This window comes from Ammodytes marinus, assembly GCF_949987685.1.
Source record: "Ammodytes marinus genome assembly, chromosome: 4".
NCBI lineage: Eukaryota > Metazoa > Chordata > Actinopteri > Uranoscopiformes > Ammodytidae > Ammodytes > Ammodytes marinus.
Window position 1 is genome coordinate 11,209,571 of NC_137233.1, and position 12,732 is coordinate 11,222,302.

A 12,732-nucleotide genomic window follows, 5' to 3' on the forward strand; every position below is an offset into this window, starting at 1 on the left:
AATAAGTAAAACAATAAACAGGTTTGGATGCAGTCATTATTTTCTTCACAGTTTATTCAAACACAATAATACAGAAATCCACTGAAGAATTGGCAAAATCATTCCGATGGCGTCTATCTTCAGGAGTTAAGGTCACAGTATAATCCTAATCTGAAAGGGAAGAGAAGATAATAAATAAATAAACTTTAGCCGAGGAAGACGGTTTGGGATGTTACATCATTTCAAATGTATTTACCTTTCACAACAAGTTTAGTTGAGCACTCCACTCTACCCAGAGGATTTTCTGCAATGACTTTGTAATCCCCGCTGTCCTTGGGCCCAACTTTGAGAACAACCATGGAGCAGACCCCACATGTGTTAGTGATTAAGTAATTAGTGTTGGTGTTGAGGCTGATGTTATTTCTGTACCAGGTAACATGGGGTTTGGGGCTTCCTGTCACGGCACAACTCATGTAGCATTCATAGTTCTCTGGGCTATTATGCATTTTTAGGGGAACAGAGAATGAAGGTGGCATCTCAAAACTGCAGTCCTTGGAGGCTGGAAGGTTCAGAGAAAATGTTTCTGGAAGGATAAAATAAAAAGGAAAGTTAAAATAATTAAATACATAATGGTGGATATCCTTTTCAAACCTTAATTATCTGTAGTTGTCTGTAAATTGATTCATGTGTCCCCATTCGGTGTGTGTTTGGATGAATGTGCATTAATATAAAAGGATCCGCCTTTCGTGGTACATGTTATGTACATAAGGCATACAAAACATTCACTAGCAATGATTACCAACTTTGCCGTTTGCAGTACAGTATCTTATTTCCATTTGTATAAGACATTTGTTGAGGTGACACCTCAAGTTTCAAGAGTTTTGTGATATTCTTTACTCATATTTTTTGCGGGAGAAAGACATTTTTATGATTATTCTTGTAAAGTGTCACTCCTATGAGACTCTTTGATAACATACATCTTCTAAACATGTTTCTGACCAGGTTTTTACACATGCAAGTTGCAAAATGACTACACAATTTTTAATTGCTTTGGTAAAACCTGCCTTTTGCTCGCTTCACTTCCCAGGTTGCTGATTCAGATGGTTCAGAAATCCCCATGTCATTCTTTGCATATACCCGGAACTGATACTGCCTTCCAGACATGATATTAATGGCAGTGAACTTGTTGTTGAAGAGACGGTCTGCCACATGTTGCCATGCACGCTTAACAGAATCACGCTTGGTGATCATGTAGTTCAGCCTGTCATCTTTCTTCTCATCGGGGGAGGGAGACCATGAGACTGTCACTGTTCCTGACACATTCTCCTCTAGCTCCACAGGGCCTGGAGGCTTTGGGTCATCTGTAGACAGGTAAGAAAGGATTATTAGTGTCTTGATCTGCTATGTTTTAGGCTCACTACAATGGTGAGACCTGCACAAAAAGTTTTGCTTTCTTTAAACTTTGCACACAAAAAGTGTAGACATCGACTTGATAAAGCTTTTGTCAACATGATTTTGAATATATTGTAGGCGTGTCACAATTATCTTAATCCTCAATTTGATTCGATTTGTTTTTCGATTTTAAGGACACGATTCCATTCTAATTTTATTTTTTTTGCACAAATGACATTTAAGTCCATACTACTCTAGTATTATTGGTGTTATACTTCTAAATTGTTTAATTCTTATTTCAAAAGATGTTCTACTTGGTGTCATGAGTGATACATTCCATTAGGCTATTATTCATTATTTGTTATTTACCACAAAACATCACTTATTGTCAAATTGTAATAATTTATTTGAAATATGAATGTAATAATAAGCAGTCAATTGGAAACAAAATGACATAAATCATAAAAGGTATCTGCCACCCTACTACAACACATCTGATTCAAATGAGCTGATAGTTTAAATCAGCTGTTTGAGCAGGGAGCGGACTAAAATGTGCAGGACAAGTGGCCAGAGGGGATTGAGAAACACTACAGTAGTTTTCACACTGGCATTGATCTTTGTTTTCACTATAAATGAAATAGCTTATTCACTACAGTTTGCTTAATACACAACGGCACAACACTGGACGAGTGTAGTGCGATAAGCGAGGACACACGTTTGGAAAGTGCATTTGGGCAGGTATGTTACAAGTGCATTCCATAGCCTGGTTAATTCTATAGGATGCAGAATACTTCCACATCTGAAGTTTAGCTGACTTTCATTGAGATAGTGACAACCCTTGTACAGTATATTGTAGCATTTTTGCTTTATTAAGCACTGCCTTATTTATCTTTGCAACTTTAGAGAAAAACACTATATAAAACTAAATTATTATCATTATCATCATCATCATCATCATTATTATTGTTATTATTATTATTATTATTATTATTATTATTATTATTATTATTATTATTATTATTATTTTATTATTGTTGTTATTATAACACAGATTATTTTAAAGCTTTAAGTCTGAATTACGTTAATGTAACAAACCATTGCTTCCTCCAAAAACTAGAGCAGCTTTGGAATTACCTTAAAGAGCGGTTTTAAAGCACAGACTAAAGGCTAATTTCTGCTCCAATTCCGTGCGTAAAAAGAGACGTACGTTTACAACGTTATATCCGTCACTGCCCTCATACTTCCATGCGTCCTTTATGTTGGAATCAACATTAAGCAAATCAACCATTAGTGGGCAGCAGCGCTGCTCAGAGTTAAAAGTTACTCAAATAGGAAGAAGAAGAGTCAAACAGTGAATTAACTGGAATAAATATTTTATAATAGATCCATGGAAGAAACAGCTTTAGCGATGTAGGCCTACTACCGTAGCGATGGAAGAGGCTAAACTAGAGGCTGTATTATAGACAGCGGGGGTCTGTGAGGACATTAATCACGACATGTCAACAAACTAGTCTCGCACTGACCTCCGGCACTTCTCTATTGCTGCTGTCAGCCTGCTGTCTAGCTGACATTTTTCCCCGTGCGATCCCCGCTCATGCTGTTCTGTTGTAGTTGTATGTCCCTGTGCCCCGGCCGTGTAACTTCATAGATAGATAAATGTGTATGTAATTTCGTACCAACTCACAAAAACCTCTCCTCAAAAGTTATGACACTTTCTAAAGTATTATGTCTTTCGTTTATGTTTGTAAACAAATGTACAGTAAGTGAAAGTGAACTGTTGGCGACAGTGGCGGACTCAGGGGGGGGGGGGGGGGGGGGCAGTGGCTCAATGGTTGAAAAAGCGCGCTAAAGTGCCCTCAAGAGTGGTGAAAACGAGAGGAAATGCCTTATTTGCTGCCCTTTTCACGTGCAAAACATGATTGGGTGCCCTCTAGGATGCCCCTTCATACAATAAATGATGATGATGTGCCCTCTAGAACAAGAAAATTCGATGACGTGCCTTAATGAGTGCTCTTATAGTCCCCTTCTGCCCGTCTGGTGCCCTTCTAGTGCCCTTCTAGTACCCTGATAGTGTCCTTCTAGTGCCCTTCTGCCCGTCTGGTGCCCTTCTAGTGTCCTTCTAGTGCCCTGATAGTGCCCTTCTGCCCGTCTGGACGTTCTAGTGCCCTTCTAGTGCCCTTCTGCCCGTCTGGTGCCCTTCTAGTGTCCTTCTAGTGCCCTGATAGTGCCCTTCTAGTGCCCTTCTGCCCGTCTGGTCCTTCTAGTGCCCTTCTAGTGCCCTTCTAGTGTCCTTCTCCCCATCTGGTGCCCCCATGGTTGAAAAAGTGTGCTAAAGTGCCCTCCATGGTGGTGAAAATGAGAGAAAGTGCCTTATTGGCTGCCCTTTACATGTGAACAAAAATGATTGAGTGCCCTAGGTTGTCCCTCCATACAATAGGCCTACATGATGATGATGAGCCCTCTGGAGCAAGAATACGGCAAACCGAAAAGATATGTTGCGGTACTAAAGTGCCCTCAAGAGTGGTGAAAACGAGAGGAAATGCCTTATTTGCTGCCCTTTTCACGTGCAAAACATGATTGGGTGCCCTCTAGGATGCCCCTTCATACAATAAATGATGATGATGTGCCCTCTAGAACAAGAAAATTCGATGACGTGCCTTAATGAGTGCTCTTATAGTCCCCTTCTGCCCGTCTGGTGCCCTTCTAGTGCCCTTCTAGTACCCTGATAGTGTCCTTCTAGTGCCCTTCTGCCCGTCTGGTGCCCTTCTAGTATCCTTCTAGTGCCCTGATAGTGCCCTTCTGCCCGTCTGGTCGTTCTAGTGCCCTTCCAGTGCCCTTCTGCCTGTCTGGTGCCCTTCTAGTGTCCTTCTAGTGCCCTGATAGTGCCCTTCTGCCCGTCTGGTCCTTCTAGTGCCCTTCTAGTGCCCTTCTGGTGCCCTTCTAGTGTCCTTCTCCCCATCTGGTGCCCCCATGGTTGAGAAAGTGTGCTAAAGTGCCCTCCATGGTGGTGAAAATGAGAGAAAGTGCCTTATTGGCTGCCCTTTACATGTGAACAAAAATGATTGAGTGCCCTAGGTTGTCCCTCCATACAATAGGCCTAAATGATGATGATGAGCCCTCTGGAGCAAGAATACGGCAAACCGAAAAGATATGTTGCGGTACTAATGAGGTGCAGACGTTCCTCTCTTTGGTAGCCGACGAACGGGGAATGCGAAAGAGGCGTTGCTTTCATGTGGCGTCGCTATGACAAACGGCTACATCGAGTGGTATTTAAATCTCTACTGGATAACAAAGCAAAAAGCGGATTAAGAGTATGTCCGTCCGTACCCATAGTGGAAAAGAGCAATTAGATGCCAAGTTAGAAAAACTTAATATTTTCAGTTTGCATAATCCATTTAAAATGTATATACATTTTTTGAATGTCAAGATCCGGTCCTCATTCAAGTGTAGGTCATTTCATGCAAGAGAGACGATAATAGTCAGCTATCACCTCAACATGAAGGAAAACTTCCTTCAATATTTCCGTAGCTGGTTGTCAGCGGTCAAAGACGGTATGGTAGTGGCACATTGATTTTTCTCCAGTCTAATTTACTTAAATGTTAGTAAAGATGAAAGCAGCAAGGCATCCTCCCTTCTTAGGCTAAAATGTGAAAGTGCAGAATGATGTGAACAACTCATTTTAGTGTTTATAAAGTCGCTAGAATTAGGGGAAACTTGAAGAACTTGAAGTGTCTTTGAAGAACATTTTTTTGCCTTTAAGGCTCCGCTGGGGGAACAAAACACCATCGAGTTACAAACGCTACTGTGTGTCCACATGGTGCCCTTTTTATTTTTCCGCCCCTGCCCTTCAAACAGTCTGAGTCCGCCACTGGTTGGCGATGCGCCCCCCGTGATCTTCGGTGATACTGCTCCGTTCTGTCCGTTTGGTACGCATCCGCAAGCTTGCAGGATACGTGCAGAAATACGGACGTAATGTACACAGAGTACAGACAGAAGGCTCCGTCCGTATCCGTATGCGTATGTAACGTAGAGCATAAATGAGCCTTAAATCCATAACACGTTGTTTCTCATTTAGTTACAGAATAGCTAAGATTTTATTTTTACTGTACCTGTAATCCTTATCTCAACACTACAGGTCTCCTGACCCACAAGGTTTTTGACAATGATTGTGTAGATGCCAGTGTCTTGACGCTCTGCTGAGGGGATAATTATCTGCGATGATGTGTCTGTGTTGCTCACTGTCACTTGCTTGCCCACAGGATGACTGTCTTTAAGCCATGTTATAGTTGGTACTGGAGAGGCCTGTATTCAAAAGGAGATACAGGGCTAAGATGTGGGTTTATACTTTAATTGTAGTGCAGCAGAGAAGTGTCTAATCTGCCACATTAGGACGCAACGTCATTATGCTTCTAATCGCTGGTATGAATGTCATACTGTACTTGAAAGTTGAAGTTGACTCGAGCAGAGTTCCCAGCTCTCATAACCATGAAGTTCTTCATTTTTCGGTCAGTGAATTGAGGTTTAACTGTGCCAATAGGAAAATGGTTTTAGAATAAATGGATGAGCAAAATAAAGGTAAAATGTATCATTTTCCACATGTGGACAAATTACACTTAACTTACCTGGAGGAGGCATTGAGATGATGTAGTTGTCCAACTCTTGGGGAACACCGTCTCCACCCTCATTGGTGGCTAGAACTCTTACCCAGTACATGGCCATAGACTTCAGACCCATAATAGTATAAGAGGTCATAATGATAGCGCTGGAGTTAGAGCGACCCCATTCTGGGTTTTCTGCTGGTCTGAGTTCCACAAAGTAACCTTTGGCCTCATCTTGGACCCCTTCCTCCTCTGTGGGTTTGGTCCAACCCAGCGATAAGGTGGTGTATGTGGAGTCTGTCACCTTGAGGTCAATAACTTTACCAGGGGGCACTGTAAGTGTAAACAATCAAGCATTTAAGAAACAATTATGAGAAATTAAGAATTTAGATAATAATATAGCTTTTCTTGGCTTAGTACTTACTCTTTGGATCTCTTGCAAAGACAAATTCAGAGGGCGCACTTGGCTCTCCAGCACCAGAAATGTTAATGGCTGATACACGGAATTCATACTCAATGCCTTCAACAACATCCTTGACTGCATACGTTTTCTCTGTTGGTATGTCAAAAAGTATAGTTAAAACTATAAACTATACACTTTAAAATATACATTTAAAATAAGAGTCATTAATTAAAATCCATACAAGAAATAATGTCCATTTAACACATACTATATTACATTTTCAACATAGTCAATATTTTTTTAGATGGCTTTACCTCTGATTGGCTCATCGGGCGAGTTGATGAGGCCCCAAAGATTACTGCCGTTTTTGCGTTTCTCCACATTGTATCCCAAAAGGTTGGTTCCTCCAGTATTAGTGGGTGCAGACCAAACAAGATTGATGCAGTCTTTGAAAGCACTGACAATTTTTGGTGTCGAAGGGAATCCAGGGTATGCTGAAATAATGATTTAATGGGAAAATAGAATCACTTACTAAAATTATTTTTTAACTGGCCCACTCAAAGCATTTTATTATAAGACCAATTGTATTTGAAACCCTGTCACAAATACATTTGCTTTGCTTGTAAGCAGGCTCACCCTTTGTCCCTGCTTGAATGTCATCAGTCTCCATCATTTCACTGATGCCTTGATCAGTTTCCGCCTGGATGTGGTAGCAGTATTTTCTTCCATGGTCCACATCAGTGTCCCTGTATGTTGGCTCTGGGCCAATCTTGCCTAGTTTCTTCCAGCTGTTTCGACCAATTTGCTGGCGCTCCAGGATGTAGTCTGTAATAGGGGAACCTCCATTGTCTCTGGGAGGCCTCCATTTAAACTCAATGCATGAAGATGAACTTTCAATAATATCCTCAGGGCCAAGGGGTGGTGTTGGTTTATCTGTAGTAAGGCAAAATAATAAAAAAAACAACTGCATTTATATCATTGTCAATATATATATATATATATATATATATATATATTGTATTATATATATATATATATATGTGTGTGTGTGTGTGTGTGTGTGTGTGTGTGTATCCACAAATGAAGAACATGCCATTCCTAACATGTAGCATATAAACCTAACCTAAAACAAGGAGCTGTGAGATGGCCTCAATTGTTCCACATTCATTTTTAATTTTTATCTTAATTTCTCCGGTGATTTTGCGATGGCACTTGGTTAGCAGCAATCGGCTGTGTGAGGAAGACTTTTCAATCCGGAAATGGGTGTCCTCCAACAGCTCCTCGCCGTCCTTGTACCACTGGATCTTCATGGGTTCTCGGCCAACAAAGGGCAGCTTGAAGGATGCCTCTTTCCCAGCTTTGATGATAATAGGTTTTTTGAACTCTTCAAGGTCATCATTGTTAACTCTTGGAGGATCTAGTGGAAAAAGCACACATTTTTTAACTAATACTTTTATAGATGGGATGAAAATAATTTGCTTTATTTAAAAAAATTTCCCTGTGGCTGCAATTTTATTTTGCTTGAGGTGCGGTACCTCAAATTGATTTGGATTACAGTACCTTCAACATTAAGCACAGCTTCTGTTTTACGCCCATCAGCTTCACATCTGTACTTTCCAACATCATCTTCCTTGCAGTTTTTGATAATTAGTTTACGATAAGTCCCATCTTTAACAATACAGATATCATCTGTTGCTGTTATCTGAAACACACACACACACACACACACACACACACACACATACACACACACACACACACACATAATGAAAAAACTTAAATCTCAGAATGTTAAAGGTAATAAAGCCTATTACTCCATCAAGTCTTAGGTTCCTCACCTCTATCCCATCTCTGTACCAGACTCCATCACAGTCCTCACTGCTCAGCTTGCAAACCATTTCTGCATCAGTGCCAATAATGGCGGTTACATCTGACAATCCGCTGGTGAAGTATACTCCTGGGTCTATGAAAAACAAAACTGTTAACTGGGAACATAACTCAATTATCAACATAGCATTACTTAAAATACTACTGTATGTTTGGATGTTCCTTACCAATAACTGTATCAGGGACAAGTGGGCCTGTTCTCACTCTCTTTCTCTTTTCCAGAACAGGCTCCTCTTCAGTATCAGTAACTTCCTCCTTTACATCCTCTTCCTTTCCACTTTCCTCATCCTCTTCCTCCTCTGTAACAGTGGTTTCTTCTACTTTATCATCACCTTCTTCCACCTTTGCCTCAGCCTTTACCTTTGCCTTTGTCTTTGTCTTTGTCTTCGCCTTCACTTTTGTCTTTGCTTTTTCTTGAGCTTTACCCGGAGCTGGTGCTTCTGCTTTACTTGTAGCTGGTGCTTCTGCTTTACCTGTAACCGGTGCTTCTGCTTTTGCTTCTGCTTTTGCTTCTGCTTCAGCTTTTGCTCTATTTTCGGCTTCTGCTTTCTCAGCTGCAGCAAGAGCAGCTGCTTCTTCTACTGCCTTTGCCTTAGCCTTTGCAATCAACTCGTCTCTCTCTTTCAGTAGTTTAGCCTGTTGCTCCTGAGCAACCTTCATAAGATCGGCTCCACCACCCCCTGCTCTGGTTGTTTTGCGAGCTTTCTTCTTTCCTTTTGTTTTTGGGTCCTTGTCAGCTAATATAAAAACATACAGTACCAGGACATTTTTAATAGTTTATGGAACATTTTCAATATTTGATGAATTAATGTAAAACAGTCTAAAATATCTTAAAACATGTACAGCATTACCTTCCACTATTAGCCAGGCACTGCAGGATTTAAGTCCAGCCTCAGCTGCAAAAGTTCCTTTGTCCAATGGCAGACAGTCCTTCACTATCAGTGAGTGTATCAGCATGTCTTCTGACACAATAATGTCATATTTGTCCCCTTGCTCCAGTGGGCCATTTTTTCCCAACCAATTAATATTTTTCATTGGATGTGAGAGCACACATTCAAACACTGCATCGCCTCTTTCCTCTGCTTTCACATCTTGAATCTTGACCAAGAAGTCTGCAGTGGGAGCTAGAACAGGCACAAAATGATGGCATAGCATTTTATCTCGTATGTCCTGTCACAGTACAACTCATGTAATTAATCTAGTTTTCGACTGTGTCATCACATTTTGCATGTTACAGTAAAGCGTGTAGATAATTAATTTAGTCTATCATCTTACGTTTAAAGTCAGTGGAGAAGATACTAACTCCATCAACCATCACTTGGTATAATCCTGCATCCTTTGGGTCAACACCATTGATGCTAAACACAAACTTCTTTCCAACTTGCTTCAGTCCATGTTTTACCTCTGTGTCCAGATCAAGAGGAATCATAACTCCATCCTGTTAAAACATCAGCCGTCGTGTTGAAGCAAAATTAAACTTTCATATAAATGCTTCTGTGTCAGACTATGGAATATGACTTTCAGTACTTTAATTGAATGTATTCGCCAGTGAGGTGAGACACTGAAAATATTTAAAAGGAAACATCTCACCTTGAATATGAAGATTTTGCTGGTGGGGTCTTTAAGTGACATTTCAAGTTCAAACTCTGCACCGCCATCAGCGTTCATTTCAATGGGCTTTAGGTTACATAATCGTTCAACAACCTATGGTGATGAAAGTTAGGAAAAAAGGTTGACATTGTGAAAGTGTTGACATTTTAGAGGTTGACATTTCTGTATTTCAGCTTCCCTACATATTATTTTATATTTTATACTTTGTAGGTCCTTTGTATTTATACATTTAGAAAGACCTCAAACATACCTTTTCTTGTTCTCTCTCCCTTTCTATCTTCTTCTCCGATAGTTTCTTCAGGATCCCACGGAAATCAGTGATACCATATCGAGTATAAATTGCTTCGTAATCTTTCTTGTCTGCACTTAATAGAAGTTCCCAAAATGCGTCATCAATTTCGATTTTCTTCATTTGTTTTGGCTCAGTGTCAACCCTAAAAAACAAGTACATATTATAATATTCTTAAGGGTGATAATCATATATGGCTTGGAAAATAGAACAATACACAAAAACACACACACTGCTTTTTCCTTTTGGCGATTTGTACATTTACTACTTACCTATTTTTTAAGGCCTTTTTGAAGTCCTCAGGTGTTTCTCGGACAGCTAAAACAACACGAGCAACATAGTTCAGACTTGAATTCAATGAATGACATTGCATTATTTTAAAGTCAGTGTAGGCTGTGTACCTGTTCTTGATGCTTGCATGGCTCTGCCTTTTTTAAAGCCAACTAAAATGGAAGACATTTCAGGAGAATGAGACTAATTACATTTATCTGACTTTGTAGTTTGATTTAATCTTTAATGGAATAAAAGTACATAACTAACCCTCAATAACATTAAGGGCAGCAGTTACAACTGCTTTTCCATATTCATTTCTGGCAAAACACTTGTAGGTGTCAGTTTCATCCCCTGTTACACCAGGAATCTATAAATCAACACATGATAATGAGTATTTTTTTAAACCAGAAATATGCAAGATGACCAGCATTCTGATAAATGTTTTGGTCCATAGGTCTTGTTTATAAACAACATAAATAAGCATTCCTTTTGAAACATGGTCAGTAATCCCACCTGTAGTTGGTGTTCACCAGAACTCTGATCGTAGACGATTGTGTACCTTTCTTCACCAATTTCCCCATCATTTCTCACCCAGGTCACAACTGGTGTTGGGTTGCCAGTAATAACCGCTCTGAAGATAGCCAGTTTTCCTACAGAAATTGCAACAATAATGTACTGTTATATTATCATCTTTAAAATAAAACAAAAGTAGGTTGTCCAAGTCATAAGATGTGGTATTTTACCTTACCTTCTTGAATAGTTAGGGCAATTGGTTTCCGAGTGAAATCTGGGGTGCTCATGCCTTCAGGTAGTTCCTCCACATACTGGGTAATCATTACTCCAGGCACCCTTGACTTTTTTTTAATTTTCACTAAATGTATTCATTAGATTAGAAAACAATTGCATTATAATTTATTCGTTTTAAAATTCATGAACAACTTGTTGACAGCTTTGTTACACATTAAATTAATCCAATTTTCCAGAAAATGCTATATTATATGCATTTATTTTTGATCATATAATTTATTGTTAGGCAGTTCAGTTTAAAGTTTAACACAGTAATTCATAATATGAATTACATTCATAATATGAATTACTGTATAATATGAATTACTGTATAATATTATTATTGTTACTTACCCTGTCCTGGAGCGGTTGGCTCGTCATCTTTAGCCTTTCGTATTTTAAACATCTTGATTGAAACAACCACTTCTCTGTTAATGCAAAAAAAAAAAATGTATTCATGAAACACATAATACTCAATAAGGCAACACTGTTTCAATCGCTTATCGTTTTCATTAATCTTTACTTTAATTTTTGCCTTGGTTTGATAATAGGTTTATTTTTCCCATGTCCAATACATAACATATCTTGTCATTTTAAGGTAGTCTGGAGCTGAAATCATGGTTTACTGTAAACCCCAATCCGTCTGACATGGAGTTAATTTCATCCAGATGATCTTAATCTGCAATGCTATCACACTATCATTGTTTGACTAGAGGCTGAAAGGCCCTCTTTTACAACATAATGTTTATGCTTTAAGTGGGCTAAATCATATTATGATGTTTGTTTTATTGTAGGAAGTCAGTGTAAAACAATGTCCTGTATGTACACATTCTATATAGCAAATCATGTTAGGAGCCCTGGGTAAGTAACTATTTTTGTGTTGTAAATGAAAGAATTCCTGTGATCTCTAAATACTTAACATTCCTAAAGTAGATTCCTTCTTGTGACTGGCCTAATTTTGTATGCAGCAGGTCACATACCTCATAAAACCATCGATCACGACTCAGGAAGTGAGTCACATGTGTCCGACTCCAAATATAACACTAGTTATAACTATCTTAGACACAAACAACCTTACGAGTTAAACAATTAAAGAAGATAGATAAGGTACAGCATCGAGCAAATGTTAAAATTTGGGGTGCTAAACATATTTTCTTCCTTGTTATTTAACCAGAGTTGTACTGAAACTATATTATGGTCAATTTGATTTAAGATCAGTAAGATCTAGTTGAGTGATACAATATATTGTAAATTCAATATTGTATATGTCAATATCACTTATTCAGTATATGTGATTTAAATGGGTTACTGTTCAAATATAAACTAATCTTAAAACTTATTTTTTTTCCGTTAGTGTAAAGACGAGAGACTTTTATGCATATAAATAACATTTGATTGATATTAAAATACATAATGCTGAGTTCTGTCAGATGGTTAAGTGTTTGCATATTAGCAGTTTTTCACACTTGGTGCACTGCAATGAAGCTATATTTGTCTTTGAGAAAAAATAGTTT

General features: G+C 38.9%; 1 protein-coding gene across 1 annotated transcript; it reads right to left on the minus strand.

The window, feature by feature from the left end:
• Nucleotides 1–145: 145 nt before the first annotated feature.
• Nucleotides 146–11,624, minus strand: igfn1.3 (immunoglobulin like and fibronectin type III domain containing 1, tandem duplicate 3; the record flags this gene model as incomplete). Its single annotated transcript, XM_080025930.1, has 23 exons — nt 146–150; nt 236–562; nt 1,044–1,340; nt 5,481–5,673; nt 5,811–5,896; nt 5,994–6,302; nt 6,394–6,522; nt 6,687–6,866; nt 7,009–7,305; nt 7,496–7,789; nt 7,933–8,074; nt 8,211–8,335; nt 8,427–8,996; nt 9,111–9,383; nt 9,535–9,697; nt 9,850–9,963; nt 10,121–10,304; nt 10,432–10,477; nt 10,561–10,602; nt 10,700–10,799; nt 10,946–11,082; nt 11,181–11,303; nt 11,573–11,624. 23 exons carry the CDS (start codon nt 11,622–11,624, stop codon nt 146–148), a joined length of 4,188 nt encoding a protein of 1,395 aa, XP_079882056.1.
• Nucleotides 11,625–12,732: the final 1,108 nt, after the last annotated feature.